Source organism: Bos javanicus, chromosome 7, assembly GCF_032452875.1.
Source record: "Bos javanicus breed banteng chromosome 7, ARS-OSU_banteng_1.0, whole genome shotgun sequence".
NCBI classification, from domain to species: Eukaryota; Metazoa; Chordata; class Mammalia; order Artiodactyla; family Bovidae; genus Bos; species Bos javanicus.
Window position 1 is genome coordinate 20,333,126 of NC_083874.1, and position 21,280 is coordinate 20,354,405.

A 21,280-nucleotide genomic window follows, 5' to 3' on the forward strand; every position below is an offset into this window, starting at 1 on the left:
TGTTAATCACTCGTGACCCCATGGACTGTAGCCTGCCAGGCTCCTCTGTCCATGGGATTCTCCAGGTAAGAATACTTGAGTGGCTTGCCATTCTCTTCTCTAGGGGATCTTCCTGACCGGGAGATTGAACCCATGTCTCCGGCATTGCAGGTAGATTCTTTACCATCTAAGCCACCATACCATATTAATATATTAATAATATGGGAAATCAGATGTGGTTTTATAAGGCAACTCTGTATTCACAATTTTTCTATAAACCTAAGACTATTTTTTAAAAAATAGTTAATTAAAAAAAATTAAAAAACAACAGACTTCCTTGGTGGTCCATTGGTTAAGATTCTGGGCATTCACTGCAGAGAGCACGGGTTCAATCCCTGGTTGGGGACCTAAGATCACCCACACTGCACGATGCAGGAAAAAATTTTTAAAAAGAAACCACAAAACTGTTGAATGAATAATAGAGTCTTGGCTCAGCCATCTTCAGGTGTGTAGCCTTAGTCAAATTATTCAGTTTCTCATGTGCCTCAGTTTCCTCATCTGTAAAATGGGGGCAATGAGATTTGTGCCACATGGGGCTGCCCTGAGACCAGGATATGGTGAGTAGAGTCATCATTGTCTCCATCAGAGATGGCTGGTGGCTGCTGCTGGAATTTTGGGTGAGTAGCAACAGAGGGCCCGCTAATACGACCCCATGGTCACACAGAGAGGCTAGACTTCACTTCCTGGCTTAAAGTGCACACAGTCCCGCACAGCTCTGTGTTCCGTGCCCTGCACAGCGGATGGACAAGTAGAACTTTTTCCTTCCTTTGCCATGTTGCTACCCTGTCCGGGACAGGAGACTTGCGATAGGACAGTGGGGGGTGGGGTGTTAAACAGGACGCCCCTAAGAAACCAAAGGTCTCCAGAATGTCATTTCTTTAATGTCCACCCTGCAAGGGGCCATGCAGAAGGTGAGGGAATAAATACAGAAGGTTGTAAGATGCAGTGCTCCCGGCTTCCAGCCTGGGAAGGAAGGCGGATGCCTGTGGACCTCGGTTTCCTTCATCTGCAAACCGAGGCAAGACACACTTTGAGCCAAGAGGCTCTGAAAGGGTGTCTCTTTCTCCTAAGAAAACGGAAGTCCCTGAGTTCCCCAGACCTCAGGCTGGGATGTCGGTTCCTGTCCGCTAGGGGGAGCCAGATCCCGCGTCCCCGGCATGAAGGACCACTCCCCTCATCCCGGGACTGGCACAGAAGCCCCAAAGGGTCTCTGCCTGAGAGGACATGCCTATAGGTGGGGGTCCTGAGAGAGCCCCACCCACCCAAGTCCTGGATCCCTTGCTCTTTTCACCCTTTCCTGCACCTTGTCCTCCTAAACGGCCACTGTGTTTTCTCTCCGAGGAGGTAAACTGAGTCAAGGGACAGGGGATCCAGAGGCTGTCCTGACGAGGGGCGGAGAAGGAAGGGGATAGCGACCGGCCTTCCACGCCGGCTCACTCGTGGTCCTTCCTCTACCTGGGTCTGGGGCTGGAGCGACATGGGGCATCTGGGCTAGCTGAGCGCCGGCCCACCCCGCGCCCACTGCCCGCAGGTTCCACCTGCCCCTCGCGGGTCCGAGTTCGGAGCGGCGGGCCTGGGTCAGAGCAGGTTAATCTCGTCCAGGTAGCGGGCCAGGACCGAGTCCCGTACGTCCTTGAAAACCTTGCGGATGTTCTGGGTGTCCGTGGCGCACGTGTAGTGGCTGAAGAGGCGGCGGGAGCGCGGGCCCTTCCTTCCCCCGTCGGCACCGTCCACGCAGCCGGCATACATGCGGGTGTACATGTCCAGAATGAACTTCTTGGCTGCCTCCGCGTCCTGCTTGGGGCCTGGGGACAAGGGTGGGCAGTCAGAGCACGCGGCTCGTGTGGCAGGTGAGAGTCCCTCCCTCCTGGGACCAAGGTAGACTCTGGACAACATCGGGGCTGCAGGAACCATCCGGCAGGGTGCCTGCCAGCCTCCACCATCTTTTGTGTTTCTAGCCATTCACAAGACTGAGGCCCAGCCAGTAGAATCCTCAGGGGTAGGCTCATTTGGGTCACATGGCCTGGAATGGACCAATGAGGCTGGTGTCTGAGACTGCACAGAACCGTGTTAAAGACCCTCTCTCTTAGCTGGGCTTGGAGCCTGGAGGTCCAGAGAAAGACATCCTGGGGAGATGAAAGAGAAGGGCAGGGATGGCTGCCCTGGTGAGGCACACATGGGATTTCCACCCCCTCCCCATCTCATTCATATACGTATGTGTATAAATATACGTATAAGTATGTGTATAAAGCTGATAAGAGGCTTCAGTCGTGTCGGACTCTGTGTGTGTGTGTATACATATATACATATACACACGGACACACATATATATGAAATACATATATATATATATATATATATAGAGAGAGAGAGAGAGAGAGAGAGAGAGAGAGTGAGTCAAGGGCTTCTGGAACCCCCCAAGACCCGCCTCCACTACTTACAAGATGGGTTACCTTATCTGTTAATCCACCTAATCTCTGAGAGTCTGTTTCCTCATTTGTTTAAAACAGGGATCATAACTGTCCTAGGCCTCCCTAAAGTGTTGTGAAGACTCAACACAATCATGTCGAAGGCTCAGTGTTCAATCAGAGAAGCTTTCAGGAGTCTGTACTATCATCATTCTGTCCTAAAGGCAGGTTCCCATAGTGGTTACGACCTGCCAGCTTTGGATCCAGGAAACTTGGGTGGGAATCCTGCCTCTGCCAGTCACTAGCTGTGTGACTTTTGGCAAATAACTATATCTCTCTGTGTGCTTCAGTTTCCCCATCTCTATAGTGGTGAGAGACATGAGTGCTACTGAACAGCGATTTTTAATAAGCATTTTTAACAAGTCAGTACACGAGGGTGCTTCCATCAGTGTTAGATGTATTAGCTGTTATTGGCTTATTATTATTGTCATGAATATTATTTAGTAGAGAGGAGAGAAGACCGTGAGTCAGAAGTTAACAAAGGGTGCTCCAGCCTCTGTGGCTGGCAGAAAAGGATGAGTTATGGGGGTTCCCTGCGACATGAAGGAAAACAAACCATCCTCAAAACGATCTATTTTATCCCTGTATCCAAACTCTCCAAGCCATGGTCCCACTTCCGAACTGCCCAGGGGATGCTCGGGGAAGAGGGAGAAGAGTGTCCAGGCCACCTTCCTGGAACAAGCTGACATCTGTCACCCAGACCTCAAGTCTTGTGGGTAAGATTGGGTGAGACTGGCCACACAGGCTCTGACAGACCAGTGGTCACACCTGTGGCTGCTGCTGCTGCTGCTGCTAAGACACTTCAGTCGTGTCCGACTCTGTGCGACCCCATAGACGGCAGCCCACCAGGCTCCCCTGTCCCTGGGATTCTCCAGGCAAGAACAGTGGAGTGGGTTGCCATTTCCTTCTCCAATGCATAAAAGTGAAAAGTGAAAGTGAAGTCGTGTTCGACTCTTAGATACCCCATGGACTGCAGCCTACCAGGTTCCTCCATCCATGGGATTTTCCAGGCAAGAGTACTGGAGTGGGGTGCCATTGCCTTCCCTGCACACCTGTGGTGACATCATCAAGACTTACACACCAAGCTCATGCTAAGGGTTTCACTTACTGTGGTTGATTGTGTATTAGGATGAATACACAAAACTCACAATTTGGTGATACACCAAATCCATGTCCACTCAGAATCTCAGAATATGACCTTATTTACACATAGTGGGTTTTGGACGTGCGTTTTAAGCTAAAATGAGATCACACTAGGTTAGGTCATGTCCTAAACCCAATGACTGGTGTCCTTGTAAGAAGAGAAGAAATGGGGACTTCTTTGGTGGCACAGTGAATAAGAATCTGCCTGCCGGTGCAGGGGGACATGGGTTCGATCCCTGGTCTGGGAAGATTCCACTTGCCGCAGGGCATCTAAGCCTGAGCTCTAGGGCCCATAAGCCACAACTACTGAAGCCCATGCACCTATAGCCTATGCTTCACAACGAGAGAAGCCACCACAATAAGAAGCCTGTGCACCACAACGAAGAATAGCCCCCACTCCCCACAACGAGAGAAAGCCCACATGCAGCGACAAAGACCCAGCACAGCCAAGAACAAAGAAAGAAGAGAAGAGACAACCAGAGACAGAGAGTCACGTGGTAACAGAGGTAGAGATTGGAGACATGCAACTACAAGTCACGGAATGCTAAGGATTACAGGTGACCGCCAGAAATTAGGAGGGAGGCCTGATTCAGACTTCTGGCCTCCTAAACGATGAGGGGGAAATTTCTGCTGCTTTCAGCACCCAGTGTTAAGGCTTCTGTTACCGTCTCCCCATTCAACGGAGGTGGAAGCTGAGACTCAGAGGTCTCCGGCAGAGATCAGAGATGAGTCTGGAACTCAGGTCTGTCTGACTGCACTTGGAACCCCAGTGACTCCAGGCTGAGGTGTGGCCTGAACCACTGTCTCTCTTGGGAGCTGCTTTTGGAAAGTGAAGGGTATAGAAAGTTCTAGAACCACTCACCCCGGAAACTGGGGAAGTAGGTAGCCAGGTGAGATGTGGGGATCTTCTCCTCCAGTATGTCGGTTTTGTTGAGGAAGAGGATGACGGAAGTGCTTTTGAACCAGGGCAGTTCCAGGATGGTCCCAAACAGGGCCAGACTCTCCTTCATTCGGTTCTGGGTTGGGAGGCACAGGCTGGTCATGGATCCAGATGGATGCTCGGCCTGAACAGGAGCCCTCCCCGCAGGTGGAGATGGGGCTGGCAGCCCACCATCCAGCAGCTTGAGGCTCCCCAGTTCCCGCCAGGCTGGGACTCAGGGCAGTGGGGCCGGCTGCCTGTGTATGCCCAAGATTGTTTTGTGCCTGTACGTTGGGCTAGTGTACCCCACCCCCAAACTCATGTCCACCTGGAAATTCAGAATGAGACCTGATTTGGAAATAGGGTCTTTGAAGATGTAATTAGTTAAGAATCGGTCACACTGGAGTAGGATGGGCTCTGACTCCAATGTCCTTATAAAAAGGGGAAATCAAAGGACTTCCCTGGTGGCCCAGTGGTTAAGACTCTGTGTTTACAATGCAGGGGGCAAGGGTTCCATCCCTGGTTGGGGAACTAAGATCTCACATGCCATGCAGCATAGCCAAAAAAGTTTTAAAATTATTTTTTAAAATAGGACTCAGGGAGATGGCCATGTGAAGATGGAGGCATAAATGGTGTGGTGTCTTCTCCAGTCAAGGGATCCCAAAGATTGTCAGCACACCAGAAGTTGGAAGAGCCTGGAACAGATTCTCTTTCACAGGGTCAGAAGGAAACAGCCCCACTGACACCTTGACCTCAGATTTCTGGCCTCCAGGACCATGAGACAATAAATTTCTGTTGTTTCAGTTCCACCACCCACTCCCCATGCACCAGCCCTACCTCCCAGTTTGTGGGACTTCATCACAGCAGCCCAAGCAAAGTGGGACATCATGTGTGGCTCAGTTCAAGCAAGATCTGTGTCAGAATGACCTCAAATTGATTCTATCTGACTCAGTTTGATTCTATCTGACTTAACCCGAAAGTACAAATTATAACACCTGACCCTTGGATCCTGAAACTGTCTATGTGAAACTTTAACTCTGAAAAGTGCACATGTCAGAGATAATAGTGTGCCCAACCTTCACCGTGGTCAGTCGCTTTGGTCGTGTCTGACTCTTTGTGACCCCATGGACTGTAGCCCGCCAGGCTCTTCTGTCCATGGGATCTCCCAGGCAAGGATACTGGAGTGGGTTGCCATTTCCTCCTCCAGGGGATCTTCCCGAACCAGGAATTCAACCCGCATCTCCTGCATCTCTTGCATTGCAAGTGGATTCTTTACCGCTGAGCCACTAGGGAAGCTAAATTAGGAGAAGAATTCATGAAAAGGAGAAGAATCCTGAATAAAAACAGGACATAGCCCCATTCCCACAGTATGACCCATACTCCCAGGACACACACACTGTGCTGCAGGGTGTGGGAATAGGGTGGTGTGCCTTGAAGCTTGAGTATCCAACTGTGTGTGTGTGTGTGTGTGTGTGTCCCCAGGGTCCTTGTCTCACAAATACTTGTGGATCTGTGCATTGGGGTTCAATGGTCTGGCCACAAAAGAGTGGACGGTGAAGCTCAAAGCCACGCCAGACACACAAAGACTCCCTCAAGAGTGGCGGTAGGCTTTCCTGCTCAGTTGAGGGTCCCTGGGCCAAGGAGTGAGTAAGAGGGTAGGGGAGACAGCACCCCCACATCCCCAGTGGCAGCTCACCTCCTGGTTGTTTTCCTCCAAACACTGGTCATATTCACTCAGTGAGGCCAGGTAGATGAGGGCAATCACGTTCTCAAAGCAGTGGATCCACTTCTTGCGTTCTGACTTCTGGCCCCCGACGTCCACGATCCTGCGGGGAAACCATCTCCTGTCAGAGTTCAGACCCAATCAGGGACCCTGAGACATGGCACCCCAGACCCCAGTCATGGCTGGGACATGCCACAATCAACATTAATAGCAGCAAGAATAGATGCTAGCCACCTGTGTGTGACTGCCTTTCACCCCATGGGGTAGGCATCACTATTATACCCATTTTACAGATGAGAAAACTATAAGTACAGAGAGGAGAGGGGACTATCCTGAACTTCTGTTGCACTGGGCTGCCTTCTACCCCACAGTAGAGGACAGCTGATTGGACACATCCTCAGCCTGCCCTGTTGACTGATGACCCAGGGGAAGTTGCAAAATGTCTCCAGAACTCAGTTTTCCCTTGGCTGTGTTCTGGGTGACCATGGGAGCTTCCAGCAGCCACACTGATGGACAAGAGCCATCCCCTTTGTTTGCGTCCCAGGACGAGTGTTTGCCTCCACCCCCAGACACACCACAACAAAAACCTGAGCCCTCCCGCCTTCCTGTTGTCTCTTCTAAGAAATATGGGTCGCTGATAACAAACCCTGCGTCATTTACCCGGGGATACGACCATTACTCAGGCAGCAGGCAGGAAATGCCAGAAGCCTCAGAGCAAGAAAAGACTTGCCCTGATGTACAGGAGGAGAATCCAGACTGGTGCCTGAGGCTCCTGAGTCCCAAAACCGGCCTTTCTGGTGATCCCCAGATTCCCTCAGACCCTGTGTCCAGGGTCATATGGGGGAGGCAGTGGCTTCAAATGGGGCTCCAGGGGCTGAGACAGCTGTGGGGTTCACTTACTCTCCAGCCTCCCAGCTCAGAGACTCCCTTTCCTCTGAGCCCTCACCTTTGCCTTGAGAATGGACTTAAGTTTCCCCTTCTGAAAATTCCCCTCCTCCACCCAGTCTTTCCTCTGAACTTCCCCAACCACTACTTCTACTCCTAAACTTTCACCAACTCACCCATCCACCTGTTCATCCATCCACCCACCTCCTCATTTATCCATCTTTCCACCCACCCATCTAGTCACCCATCTGTCCACATATTTACCCAACCATTCATGCATTCATCCATCTATATATCCATCTATCCACTCATACAGCCACCCATTGATCCATCTATCCACCTACCTATCCATCTATCCATTCACCAACCCAACAATCCACTCATCCATTCACTCATCCCTTCATCCATCCAACCTTCCATCCATCTATCCACTCATCTATCTACCCATCCATCCACCCATCCATTCTTCTATCTTTCCAACCATACACTCATATATACAAACTTGCACTCTGACATTCAGTTGATTATCACTAGAGAAGCGATGGCTTCCCCAATGGCTCAATAGTCAAGAATACACCTGCAATGCAGGAGACAAAGGAGACGTGGATTGAATCCCTGGATTGGAAAGATCACCTAGAGGAGGGCATGGCAACACACTCCTGTATTCTTGTCAGAAAAATCCCATGGACAGAGGAGCCTGGAGGTCTACAGTTCAGGGAGTCGCAAAGAGTTGGACACGACTGAAGCGACTGAGCACACACACTCACTCAATATCACATAATATATCAATCAGAGAAGCAGTAGAATCAGTCTCAAGCTGTAACTTCAAGGGGCTCTCCATCTAGTGGAGGAGACCCAAATGCAAACAGTAAATTATGAACCTTCTTGTTTCAAAAGCATGGAGCCAAGAGGGAGGGCCATTCAAGGAAACAAGAGGTCAACATGAGTGGGTTGAACACTGGAGGTTCTCAGGCACACCTGCACAGCTCTCTGTCACCATCTTGCTAAGGTCGTTGAAGATTCTCTAAAGGCCAATTCCAGAAGTTGCTCGTCTCTTTGACCTTTTCTTGGTCTTTGACACTGGTCATGGCTCTGCATGGACCATTCTTGGCTGCACGGGACCCCCACACTTCTCTGTCTTCCAGCTCAGGCCTGTTTGCACCCAGCCATCTCCCAGATGTCCCAGACTCCTCAGACCCAACCTGCCCCCAGATAACTCCATTGGCTTTTCTAACACCTCCCTCTCTACCACCACCACAGTGGTTTTTACCATCTACACCATCATCTTGATGGGAAACTCACAGCAAGTCATTTTTGACTGCCTGCTCTAATTCCCACACTCACCCATTCTACATCAGAAACATTTCTTGCACCATTCCATCATTTCCATGCTCGTGGCCACTGCCCAGACCTTTCCCAACCCTGTCTGCCTGAACCATGGCTCCTGCCTCCTCCTGGGTCTCCTGACGCCCAGCCTGAACCCCTCATTGATCACTAGAGGGATCACCCCCTGAGCTTCCCCAGCTCCAAATCAATCCCTCTGATCTAGCCCTGACCGCACAGTCTCTGTCTCCTCCTTCCCATCACCCCATAGCTCTAGTGAACTCCTAATCATTCTTCAATGCCCTAAGACCAATGCCTCCTCCTCCAGAAAGACTTCCCCTCCCAGAACTCTGGGGGCTATGTGTGGGCCCTTCCAGGTCCCAGTCCTGACTCCATGGGGGGATGGAGATGTCTATACCCAGCTTTGCCTCCTCCAGCCTGACAGGCCCTTTGTGGGCTGGGACAGACAACTCCTACTCAGCCCTCAGCGCTGCAGCTCCTTTGGCCCTCCTACAAGAGCTTCCAAGCTCTGTGCTCACCTCAGGTTGGTTTTCTGCACGGAGAAGCAGTACTCGTTGATCCCGGTGGTAGGCATGCGGCTGCGGAGCACGTCCTGTGCGGTAGGTATGTAGCCCTCTTCCGTGATACGGTCCAGATTTGACAAGTAGCTGTGGAACCGGAAGACCTGAGTGATGGCCTTGCAACCTCCCTTTACTTCTCAGATTTCTCCTGACCCAGGGCCCCATGAGGACCCTGCTGGGGGAGGAGAGCCCCCAGAGAGAGGCCAGCATTTCTGTGGGTCCCAGGTGGCTGAGGAGCACAGCCTGAGGCCACAGGAGCCTCAGGGAGAAGCAGCTTCACCCTCAGGGCAGTGTGTCTCTCTGGGGAGGGTGTCACCCCAGGTGTGTCACTGCCACAAGAGCAGTGATACCCTTGAGGACTAGAAGCCAGTGTTGAGCCCAGGACAACATCACCCAGAAATGGTCTCATGCCAGAAACGGTGTCACCCCAGGGCAATGTCATCCTAGAATAGTCACCTTCGAGGTGCCATCACCCCAGAAACGGTGTCACCCCAGGAGCTGTGTCACCCTAGTAACAGTGCACCCCAGGAACTGAGTCACCTGTGAGCAACGTCACCCCAGGAACACCCTCACCTGGGAGTCAAGACCACCCACAGCACCCCCGCAGTGGAAGCCGACCAGCCTTGGGGCCGCTCTGCCTGCTTGGCTCCCTGGGAATGGGTCTCCTCAGACTGTCCAGGCACAGCCTCCCGCCCCAGACTTTGGTCCTTTACCCGGCCCGCGGACCCCAGACTCACTACACAGCCGAGTCAAGCAGGTGGAACTCTCGCCGGCGCTCATAGCAGGCGCGGATGCCGGTGTCCTCCCACAGCCACTGCATGGCCACAGCGTGGCGCTTCTCGAATTTGGTCACCTTGTAGGGGTCCTGGCTCATGATCACACTGGCGTGGTGCTGGGAAGGGACGGACGGGGCGGGTCAGAGCAGCAGGACAGGGCGGCGGGGGGCGGGGCTGCCCTCCTGCCGTCTCTGCCCCCTTGGCGCGCGTGTCTGCAGGCCGCAGGGGCAGCAGGGGCGCACGCTCAAGGAGCGCCAGTTCGGGTGACCCTGCACGGGACAGCAACCTCTGCTCCATCTGTCCGCTTTTCTTTGCACCGGAAGCAGGCGCTCTTGTTTATGTTTGAATTATCTTTTTATAGAGGTAATTAAGCTACCAGGAGGTCATGAAGGTGGCCCTAGTCCGGAGTGCCCTTATAAGAAGAGATTGGGACACAAACACAACCGAAGGATGGCCATGTGAGGATACAGAGGACAGCCATCTGCAAGCTAAGGAGAGAAGACTCATAGTGAACCAACCCTGAGGCCTTAGGGGTCAGGAGCTGTGTATGCTGCTGGGGAGAACGTAAACTGGTACAGCCACTGTGGAAAACAGTTTGGAAGTTCCCCCCAAATTAAAAATAGAGCCACCAGGAATTCCCTGGCAGCCCAGTGGTTAATATTCCACACTTTTACTGCCGAGGGTCCAGATTCAATTTCTGGTCAGGGAACTAAGATCTCACAGGCTGTGTGCAGCAGCCAAAAAACTAAATAAGCAAATAATTTGTTTTTTAAACATAGAGCTACCATATGATCCAGCAATTCCACTCCTGGGTATGAAATCAGGATCTTGAAAAGATATCTGCACTTTCAGGCTCATCCCAGCGTTACTGACAGTAGCCAAGATGTGGAAAGAACCTAAATGCCCATCGATGGATGAATGAATAAGGATGTAGATATAGGGACTCCTATGCAGCCTTTAAAGAGAAGTAAATTCTGCAACAGAGGACAAGGCGGATAAACCTTGAGAACATTATTTTAAGTGAGATAAGCCAGTCATAGGACAGATCCTGCCTGATTCTACTTACACAAAGAATCTGGAAGCAGCAAGTGCACGGACACAGGGAATGGAATGGGCTGAGGGGACGGGTTGGGGGTTGATATAAATAAAGTTTCTCTTAGTCAAGGGGAACGCCTTCTAGAATTCTTTCTTTATGACATTGTATCTGCAGTTACTGATACTGTATTGTGCACTTAAAATTTGCTAAGAGAGTAGATTTCATGTGGAATGTTCTTCATACAATAAAATCTTTAAAAAGAAGGGTGGAGACTTCCCTAGTGTTCCAGTGGTTAAGACTCCCTGCTTCCAATGCAGGAGGTGCAAGTTTGATCCCTGGTCAGGGAACTAAGATCCCACACGCGGTCTGGTAAGGCCAAAAATAAAATAAAATGAAATATAAAAAGAGGGGTGATGTGACACATGGTCTGCATAGCACTGTTCCCTCAGCAGGGTGGGGCAGGGCTCAGGAACCAGTCCACCATAATAATACTTCTAGAACAAAACATATGCCCACTCAGGACTCCTACCAGGCATCATAAGGTCCGAGGGAGAGATGATTGAGCCTTGGGGGTCCACGGGGGAACCCTTGAGGTGGGGGCACATGCTGGTGCTGAAATTGAAACTGTTTAGCCTCTCAGCCCTGTCCAGCTCTTTGCAACCCCATGGACTGTAACTCACCAGGCGCCTTTGGCTGTGGGATTTCCCAGGCAAGAATACTGGAGTGGGTTGCCGTGCCCTTCTCCGGGGGAATCTTCGTGACCAAGGGATCGAACCCAGGTCTCCTGCATTGCAGGCGGATTCTTTACCTACTGAGCCACCAGCTGGTGCTAAGCTGCCTTACATGCACACCAGGATCCCAAGAAACCTTGGAGGAGGCGGTTCTTAAGAACTTAGGCGATCTGAGGGGATGCGGTCCCACCTGGATGCCCTAAGGGAGCCCCCTCCCCACAGGGCTCACCTTGCTCTCGGGCCAGCTGAAGGGGATCTGTAGCCGTTCCATAGCTTCGATCATGCTCCTCATGGATATGAAGATGTTCTGGTAGACTAGGGGCCGGAAGTTCTTGCGGTCCTCCTCCGAGTAGCCCGCCCCATGGATGATACGCATCTGTTTGATAAACGTGCTCTTTCCACTCTCCCCGGGACCTGGGGAAACGGCCACCATGGTCAGCTCAGCCCCCGGGGGGCTCCCGCCACCTGGCACCCGCCACCCCTGGGCAATGGGGCTCACATCCCGGCTCCATGACCCTGGGTGAGCACCTTCACGGCCCTGGTGTTTGTGTCTCCACCTGTAAAACGTGGTTTGCTGGGTGGCGTGAGGGTTAAACTGGTTCATGAAAACGTAGTCCTGGAGGGTCAACAAACCACTGGCCCTCAGACAAACCTTGTCAGTGCCTGTTTTTGTTTCATTTTTGTTTGATTTGATTTGATTTTCTGTTTCATGATTATTATTTATTTGGCTATGTTGGGTCTTCTTGGCAGCATGGCGGATCTAGTTCCCCGACCAGAAGTCAAACTGAGGTCCCCTACATTGTGAGGTTGATGTCTTACCCACTAGACTCCCCTGGGGAAGTCCCTGTTTTTGGTGTTGTTTGCATTTTGTTTTTGGCTGAGCTGCATGGCTTGTGGGATCTCAGTTCCCCAACCAAGGATTGAACCAGGCCCTCGACAGTCAAAGTGTGGAGTCCTAACCACTGGACCTCCAGGGAATTCCTGACAGCCACCTGTTTTTGCGTGGCCAGCAAATTGTTACAGTGTGCATGGTTTTTACATTTCTAATTATTTTCACGATTACAATTTTTACAGTTTTTAAATGGTTAGTTTTTGCATTTTTTACATGGCTGAGAGGAATCTAGACGCTGTTTGATGACACCTGAAAATTACATGAAATTCAGGTTTCAGAGTCAGTAAATAAAGTTCTGGGCTTCCCTGGTAGCTCAGCTGGTAAAGAATCCACTTGAAATTCAGGAGACCCCGTTTGACTTCTGGGTAGGGAAGATCCCCTGGAGAAGGGATAGGCTACCCATTCCAGTATTCATGAGCTTTCCTGGTGGCTCAGATGGTAAAGAATCCTCCTGCATTGCGGGAGACCTGGGTTTGATCCCTGGGTCAGGAAGATGCCCCCGGAGAAGGGCATGGCAACCCACTCCAGTATTCTTGCCTGGAGAATCCCCATGGACAGAGAAGCCTGGTGCGTTACGGTCCATGGGGTCTCAAAGAGTTGAACACGACTAAGCACAGCAAATAAAGTTTTAATTGGCACATGGCCACACCTGGTTGTATATAAATTATCTACAGCTGGTTTCTTGGGACAGCAGCACAGTTGAGCAGTCAGAGACCCTCCAGCTTGCAAAGCTGGAAAGATTTACTGTGCCGTGCTGTTTAGTCACTAAGTCTTGTCTCTTTAGAGACCCCATGGACTGTGGCTCATCACGTTCCTCTGTCCATGGGATTCTCCCAGCAAGAATACTGGAGCCGGTTGCCATTTCCTTCTCTAAAGGATCCTCCTGACCCAGGGATTGAAGCCAAGTCTCCCACATGGCAGGAAGATTCTTTACCACTGAGCCACCTGGGAAGCCCAAAACGATTTTATATCTGGCCCTTTACAGAAAAAGTCTGTGGACCCCTGGCTTAGAATGCACTTTGATATAGTAAGAGTTACATTCCTGTTCACTACTATTAGCAGTAGTAGTCTTTACCATAATTATAATTACTGTTATCATTATTTGCTATAATTATTTCAGGTAGAGAAAGTTTTATGAAGGAAATACAACAGGATAAATAGAGTGATTAAGTGACTACTGCTAAGTGCATGGAACACTTCTCAGTGGAGGTAACATTGGGGTTGAGATCTGAAGGCTGAGAAGGTTGCTCCCATGTCAAGGTGTGGGGAAAGGGAGCACCAGGCAGCGGACAGAGCATGTGCAAAGACCCTGTGGCAGGACGGTGCCTGATGTGTTTGACAAACAGATGGGAGATTCGTGTGGCTGGAGCAGAGTGAGCAAGGGGGAGGGAGGAGGGGAGGGCAGGGAGGGGATGGGGCTGGTCATGCAGAGGCTTGTGGGCTACAGGAGAACTTGGGCTTTTACCCTCAGGGAGGTGGAAGCCTGGAAGGCTGTGGGCAGAGGAGGGGCAGGGCCTGACGCAGGTGCTCACAGGTGCTCTCTGGTTACTACAGGGAGGGTTTCCCACCAGCCAGATGGTTCAGGCTGACCCAGGTGGCCAAGTGGAGTGAGACCGAAGGGGACATTCACATGAGATACTTGGGAGACAGAACCCACACAACCTCACAGTGAAACAGAGTGGGATGAGGCTCCTTGCAGGCTCATCTACAGAATTTCCAGGGCCAAGTGCAGGATGAACCCTCAGGGCCCTTCTGAGTGCAGGGTTGCATGGCCCAAAAGCCAGGAGTGGGTCTGTGATATTAACACTAGAACCTTCCAGAGCCCAGGACCAGGAGCTCAAAGAGAAAGGCCTGGCTCGCTGCTCTCTGAGCCCCAGTATCTCCCTCTTGGAGCCTCTGTTTTCTCATCTGGGAAATGGGCTTGACAGCCAGGTGAGAGGTACATGGCCAGGAGGCCTCCTCCCACACCTCCATCACCCTGCCAGCCCCTGGGGGACCCTGGCGTGGGGTCCCTCCAAGGGCGGGGGACACTCGTGCAGGAGGAACTGAGACCAGCTGCAGAAAGGGAAGGGGTAGCCTGGCTGGAGCCAGAAAGAGGAACCGGGAGCAGTGGGAACATAGTGGGGAGGAGGCAGGGAGTGTGGGAAGTGGCGGAAGAGAGAGTGATCCCCCGTATCACCCATGGCGGGGCCCAGTCCCTCCCTGCCCCCGCACATTTGAGTGCAGTGAGGGCTGGGCTGGTGACACTACTGCACTTGAGATCCAAGAAGAAGAGTCACTTTTCTGTTACCCCAAAGGACATTCATGGGGAGACTGGAAACACTGGTGGGACGTGATGGAGACAAGACTGTATCACATGCGTCAGCCGCTCATCATCGTCCTGGGGGTCTTTGCCTTTTAGTGGGACCCAAACCCACAGAAGTATTTGGAGGATAAACAGGTGAAAAGTAATTATCCTCCAATTAAAAATAAATAAAAATTTAAAAAACGATCAGGGCTGAAACTGTACTCACAAATGGATCAAAAAACAATGAATATATCCGTATTAAATATATAAATGTATAGCAAAGTGGGACTTCTCTGGTGGTCCAATGGCTAAGACTCTGCACTCATAATGCAGGGGTCCTGGGTTCAATCCCTGGTCAGGGAACTAGATCCCACATGCCGAAACTAAATAATCTGATACTGCAACTAAAGATTCTATATGCTGCAACTAAGACCCAGAGCAGCCAAATAAATAAATATTTTTAAATGCAATTGCATTTAAAAAAATAAATATATAGCAAGTAAGCTATAGACATACATCATGTAAATTACAAATATATACACACACATATATATAGTGTATATGTGTATGTGTATGGAGAGGGAATAAAGGGCATGAGATAAAATATTAACATTTTCAGGAGAATCCAGTACAACTTTTCTGAAACTCTGAAAGCATTTCAAAATGTAAAGTTAAGAAAGTGGGGGGAAAACCCCTCAAATGCCAGGTGAGATACTGCATTGGAGGCTGAAATGAGAAAAGGGTATTTGTGGAAAAACCAGTGATATCTAAAGTTTGGAGTTGAGTTCACAGAAACTTAAGGGTACAGTTCCCACGTTAATATCTCAGCTATGACAGCCCAGGGCACTTATGTAAGAAGTCATCATAGAGGAAGCTGTTCAGAAGTTGGGAATTCTCTGTGCAGTCTTTGCCACGTTTTTGTCCATTGAAAGTGATTCCAAAATAAAAAGTTTCCAGGACTTTCCTGGTGGTCCGGTGGTTAAGATTCTGTGCTTCCAATGCAGGGGGCATGGGTTCGATCCCTGGATGAAGAACTAAGATCCCGCATGCCATGCAGCATGGCCAACGATTAAATAAGTTAAATGTTTACTATAAACAAATTAACAACAAACAGACACCACCCCTTCAGTCAGGAGCCACCTGTCTCAGATTCTGAAATTCCTTGGGTTTCAGGACAGAGATACATCAAACTCACTAAATATTCCTGCAGTGGGATATCTGACTATCACAGTCGGTGAGATAAACCCACAACCTCACCTCCCACTGGGAAACCTGGAGAGGTGGGCTGGTCTCTGCTTTTTAACAGCTCTATTTATTTGGCATATCACGTGGCATGTGGGACTTAGTTCTCCAACCAGGCATTGACCCTACTTCCCCTGCAATGGAAGCGAGGAGTCCTAACCACTGTACTACCTGGGTAGTCTGGTGGGGGGGTCCATGCCCCAGCTCCCCCAAGCCCACAAGAACAATGGCCCTTGGCTCCACTTTTCAGGTGGAAGAACTGAGTCCCAGATTGGTGGGGTCCTGCAGTTGGTGAGTGGCCAGATTGGGACTAAAACACAGTTTTGAGTCCAGAGTTCTTGGGCTCTTTCATGATCATTCTGGGAAATTCCCCAGGTGCTGCATGAATCATTGTCATCATTCGTGTCTTCCCAGCAACAAAGATTTAAGTCTTAGCATCTGCCAAGCCCTGAGCCCAGGTCCTCTCTGACTGACCTTGGTGGATCCTCACAAACATTCCCGCTGTGTTCCCATTCACAGTGGAGACATGGGGGCTCAGAGAGGTGCAGTGACTTTCCCAAGGTCACACAGCTAATGGAGAAGCAGAGGAGTAAAAACAAACCCTTGTGGATCCTTCACCAACAAAACAGGATGTGGATGGTAGGCTGAGTCAGGCATCATCAAAATATCAGTTAATAGGATTTTTCTCCACACACTCCGAAGCTCATCGGCTTCTCTGGGTGCTGCCAAAATGGCAGTGAGACCTACGGCCGGGGACTACATTCTTTGACCTTCCTCTGGGCTGCTCCTCTGCGAGCACAAACAGAGATCTCACCAAGCAACAGTTAATTTTGTTGGGATGCACTGTTTCGTTAAAGAAAAAAAAAAAAAGCCTGGTTGCCACCCAGAACTTGGGTTTCATGACTCACGTGTGAGTCCCAACCTGAAGTCTGAAACACTTCACCTTTGCAGCCATTACTCCTAGAATCACTGAGGATTCAGGAGCCTCTCGTGGTATGGTTCAGGAAGCTCCCCAAATGACGCCGAAAGACGTAGGAGAGCTGTCTCCACCTGGCACAGCCTCGAAGCCCAGACGGGAAGTGGCCGCTTCCTCCTGGGCACGGGGGAGGAAGTGGAAATGCAGAGGCCAGGAGCTGCGCCAAGTCCCAGGCATCACAAGACACTGGGTGGCTCCTTCCATGGGAAACTGCAGCCCCCACCCCACCATCCACTCCTGGAAGACGGGGCTCCTGGGGCCAAGGGGGTCAGGCCCGGGCAGCTGGAGACCACACAGCTCAGCTTCCATGCCCAGCTCTGCCTCCAAACCGGCTGCAGACTCCAGACCCAATCCTGCCACCTCCCTGGGCCTCAGTTTCCCCATCTGACAGGGCAGTCAACAGCGTGGACTTTGGAACTGGAATTCTAGGCTCCAGTCCTGGCTCTGTGACTTTGGACAAGTTGCTTCACCTCTCTGGGCCTTGGTTTCCCCATCTGGGGATAGGAATGGTTCCCACCTCACATAGGACAGACATAGCTGGCTTCTTTATTATTATTATTATTATTATTATTATTATTGGAGGGGACACACTGCATGGCATGTAAGATCTTAGTTCCACAAAAAGGGATCAAACCTGCACTCCCTGCCATGGAAGCTTGGAGTCTTAACCACTGGACCACCAGGGAAGTCCCAGAGATGGCTACTTTAATTGTTTGCTTCAGACTCCTCCCCCTTCTCAATGTGGTGACTACTTCCTGCCAGGGACAGACCCCTGGTCCCTTGGGCTTCTTCCTCAAAAGGATCAACTATCTCCCAGAAAAAAATCAAAAACTTTTAAATTCAATTCCTGTTTTTAAGAAGGAGGGCAGGTGTGGAGGCAGCCCTTGGGGCTTGGATGGGGGTGGTTGAAACCACAGTCCAGCAGGCTGTCCACAGGGCTACATCAGTGCTTGGACATGTGAACAATCTCCCTTCTCCCCTCCCCCCTGACCACGAGCAGAAGTGGCTTCCTGATTTGGGGCTGGCTGTCCAGTAGTCAGTGGAGCAAAGGACTCTACCAGCTCTAGGAAGATACAGTATAACTCTGGGGAAAATCACCCCGGAAACTGGATTCATTCATTCATTCACTCATTTATAAAGCATGCCCTCATGACCAGGCCACTGTACTCCTGAAAAATGCTGAGGACAAAGGAGTGAATAAGATGGACATGGTCTCTACCTCTGTGTTGTTTGCTGTGTCACTGGAGAGACAGACGGTGAAAAAGGAAACAGGAAAATACCAGAGAGAGTGTCACGAAGTGAGTGCTATGAAGAAAAACTGGGCAGAGGAAGAAGGATGGGTCTGACTTTGAAGCCAGGGAAATCAGGGAAGACGTCTCTGAGGAGGTGGCACTTGAGCTGAGACCCACCGGCCAGGCAAAGGCTTGTAGGGATGCTGAGAGCCCTTGGCAGGGAGAACAGCAAGTGCAGAGGTCCTGAGGCACGGTTAGAGAAACCTGAGATGTGCAAGGAAGGATCGCTAACACTGACAAACCCCTAGCCCAACTGAGCTCCTGCTGCTGCTGCTGCTGCTGCTAAGTCACTTCAGTCGTGTCCAACTCTGTGTGACCCCATAGACGGCAGCCCACCAGGCTCCCCGTCCCTGGGATTCTCCAGGCAAGAACTCTGGAGTGGGTTGTCATTTCCTTCTCCAATGCATGAAAGTTAAAAGTGAAAGTGAAGTCGCTCAGTCGTGTCCAACTCCTAGCGACCCCCATGGACTGCAGCCCACCAGGCCTCTCCGTCCATGGGATTTTCCAGGCAAGAGTACTGGAGTGGGGTGCCATTGCCTTCTCCAAACTGAGCTCTTAGCTTCCCCAAAAGGAAGAGAAGACAAAGAATGAAAAAAGAGACATCACTACAAATCCTACAGACATGAAAGGATAACAAAGGAGTGTTAGAAAAAATTGTACACCTGTATACTTGAAAACTTCAAGGAAACAGACAAATTATTTGGAAGATACCAATAACCAGAGCTCACAAAAGAATAGCCAATGTAGCTCTATTTATTAAAAAATAGTAAATACCATATAATATATAAAAGCCTAGTTATTTCAGAAAGTGAATAGAGATAGCTATTAAAGTCTTAATTAAAACTTTCCTGTGACTTCCAAAGGAAGACTCAAAGGAATACCCTAAGATTCCACATCAGGGACCATGGGTTCGATCCCTGGCCAGAGAACTAAGAGCCCATATGCCATATAGGGCGAGGTCAAAAAACCAAAACAAAATAAAAACCCCTTCCAGGCTCAGATGGCTTCACTGGGGGGCTGTGCCCCACTTTCTCTTCTCTTTCCATCGCTGAGGGCTGCCCCTTCCCACTGAGCAGGAGAAGAGATAGGGCGGCTATCCAGATGACCAAGCCCTGCCCTTTGTCCCAGTGCAGGCAGGTGGGAATTTGGGACCTCAGGGCCTTCCCCAGCCCTCGTCCAGGGCTCAGGCATTCCCAGGAGACCCTCCAAGGTTGGGGTCCCTGGGCTTAGGCCTGTGGGGCCACACACAGGGCAAAGTGGCTGGGGGAGTGGACACATGTGGACCATAAGACGTGAGGTCTCAGAGGTCACAACTTCAGAGCCTTCCAATCCGTCACACCCGAATCACCCCAGCTCCCTCACAGGGTTTTGTTTACCTCCTCTTCTTGCTGCCGGAAATTATTTTATCTACTTGTTAGTTTACGGGCTCACGGTCTGGCTCCGTCACCAGAAGCTGAGGTCCCTAAAGTCAGGGACACACAACGCTCCATCTCCCCTGCTGTTGTACCCCACCTCTAGGAATTATGCAGTACATCTTGAATGAATGAACCGATCCATCAATTAATCAATCCATTAAAGGTGCTTGGCCATGCTTTGACCATGGGACTTGTCCTAATGAACCACCAGAACAAACCTAGGTCAAGCCCTCAGGGGGACGGAAGGGTCCTGGACTCTCCACGGTCACAGGGCTAGGCTGGAGGTCCCGGCGCTGGGCAGCTCATTCCCTTCTCATGACTCAGGAGCCCGTAGGGCAGGCTGGGCCAGCCAGGCCAGAGTCGGGCCACCCAACTGAGCCACCTCCATCCCTGCAGATGCCCAGGAGGTGGCTGGGCCAAGGGAACGGGCCCACAGCTCCCTCCCTGGGAGGAGGAACCGAGCCTCAGTTGATTCATCCTGAAAGTGGGCTCCCAGGCTGCCCCGCCCTGGGTGGCCTCCGACTCACCCAGAAGCAGCAGTTTCAGCTCCCCTCGGTCGCGCTTCTTCTGCTCCAGGAGGATCTTGTTGATTTCCTGGTCGATCCGGGCCGCCGACTTCTCGTCCTCCGTCAGACACCAGGGGCAGCAGCGCCAGGTGAGCGAGCGAGCCATGACAGGGTCTCAGCGGGCACGAGGCGGCATCGCCCCCGCCCCCGCCCTGGGAGGAACCCCAGCCCAGCCGCTCTGGGGAGGGCTCCTGGCACCGGTGGGAAGGGCCTCCCTTGTCGTGGGGGTCGCCCCCCGAGGGACCCCCTGGCTTCCCGGCCTGGGTTACCGGCTGGCCCAGCTTCTCTAGGCCTGTGTGCCAGCCCCGGGGTGGAGGAGGAGAAAAGATGCTGGCTCAGGGCTCCCCGCCCATCCTCAGACCTGCCTGGCCCGGCCCGACAGGTTGACGGCAGAAGAGCTCAGAGATGAGGTGGGCGCCTCGGGGGAGGGCGGGCCGGGGAGGAAAGGCCAGCCGCCTGGGTGCACGCTGGGCCTCCTTCCTCATTCTGGAGAAGGGGTGGACCCAGTTCTCCGTCCTCCCTGAGCCTCTGACGCCCTCCCTGGCCCACGCCCCTCTTCCCTTCCTCTGGGCCAATTAGACGCAATCCTCAGAATACCTGTCACCATCTTTAATATTTATTTTTTTTTATAACTTTTTGGCCATCCTGAGAAACATGTGGAATTTTAGTTCCCCCACCAAGGATCAAACCAGCGCCCCCTGCATTAGAAGCCTGGCATCTTAACCACTGGACTGCTAAGGGAAGTCCCCCATCCTGATATTTTTTTTAAAAGAACATCCAAGGCCCAGGGGCACATACTGCTTTAAGCACTTCTGTGTATTACGGGAGGTGGGTTTCATGCAGACAGCGCCCCAAGTTCATTCCAGCCCCCTGCACAGATGGGGACATGGAGGCACAACCAGGCCTGACTCCTGGGGGAGGCTGTCCCACCCGTGGGGCCCCAGGGTTTCAATGCAGAATCGGCAGCTTTAGAGCCAGGGCCATTC

The 21,280-nt window shown here is 51.4% G+C and overlaps 1 protein-coding gene and 1 non-coding gene across 4 annotated transcripts; one reads left to right on the forward strand and one right to left on the reverse strand.

The window, feature by feature from the left end:
- Positions 1–900: 900 nt before the first annotated feature.
- Positions 901–20,803, reverse strand: GNA15 (G protein subunit alpha 15). Of its 3 annotated transcripts, none has more exons than XM_061422715.1 (7): positions 20,256–20,802; positions 11,854–12,038; positions 9,819–9,973; positions 9,040–9,168; positions 6,266–6,395; positions 4,513–4,666; positions 901–1,844 (listed from the first exon to the last, which is right to left on the reverse strand). In XM_061422715.1, exons 1-7 carry the CDS (start codon positions 20,398–20,400, stop codon positions 1,618–1,620), a joined length of 1,125 nt encoding a protein of 374 aa, XP_061278699.1. In that variant the 5' UTR covers positions 20,401–20,802; the 3' UTR covers positions 901–1,617. The 3 variants fall into 3 exon arrangements, with proteins under 3 accessions (XP_061278699.1, XP_061278701.1, XP_061278700.1); XM_061422717.1 differs by lacking the exon at positions 20,256–20,802 and adding an exon at positions 16,647–20,237; XM_061422716.1 differs by lacking the exon at positions 901–1,844 and adding an exon at positions 1,851–2,165 and having other exon boundaries at positions 20,256–20,803.
- Positions 15,094–15,166, forward strand: TRNAM-CAU (transfer RNA methionine (anticodon CAU)). Its single transcript has one exon. It is a non-coding gene; the product is annotated as a tRNA-Met (tRNA).
- Positions 20,804–21,280: the final 477 nt, after the last annotated feature.

What these genes read in the sequence shown, in the direction of transcription:
- GNA15 (XM_061422715.1), bottom strand. Translation starts at nt 20,400, where the DNA reads ATGGCTCGCTCGCTCACCTGGCGCTGCTGCCCCTGGTGTCTGACGGAG. An exon ending in CTGCTTGACTCGGCTGTGTA is followed by an intron (nt 9,169 to 9,818) that starts GTGAGTCTGGGG and finishes CCGGTTCCACAG; the next exon opens with CTACTTGTCAAATCTGGACC. An exon ending in GTGCAGAAAACCAACCTGAG is followed by an intron (nt 6,396 to 9,039) that starts GTGAGCACAGAG and finishes GTTTCCCCGCAG; the next exon opens with GATCGTGGACGTCGGGGGCC.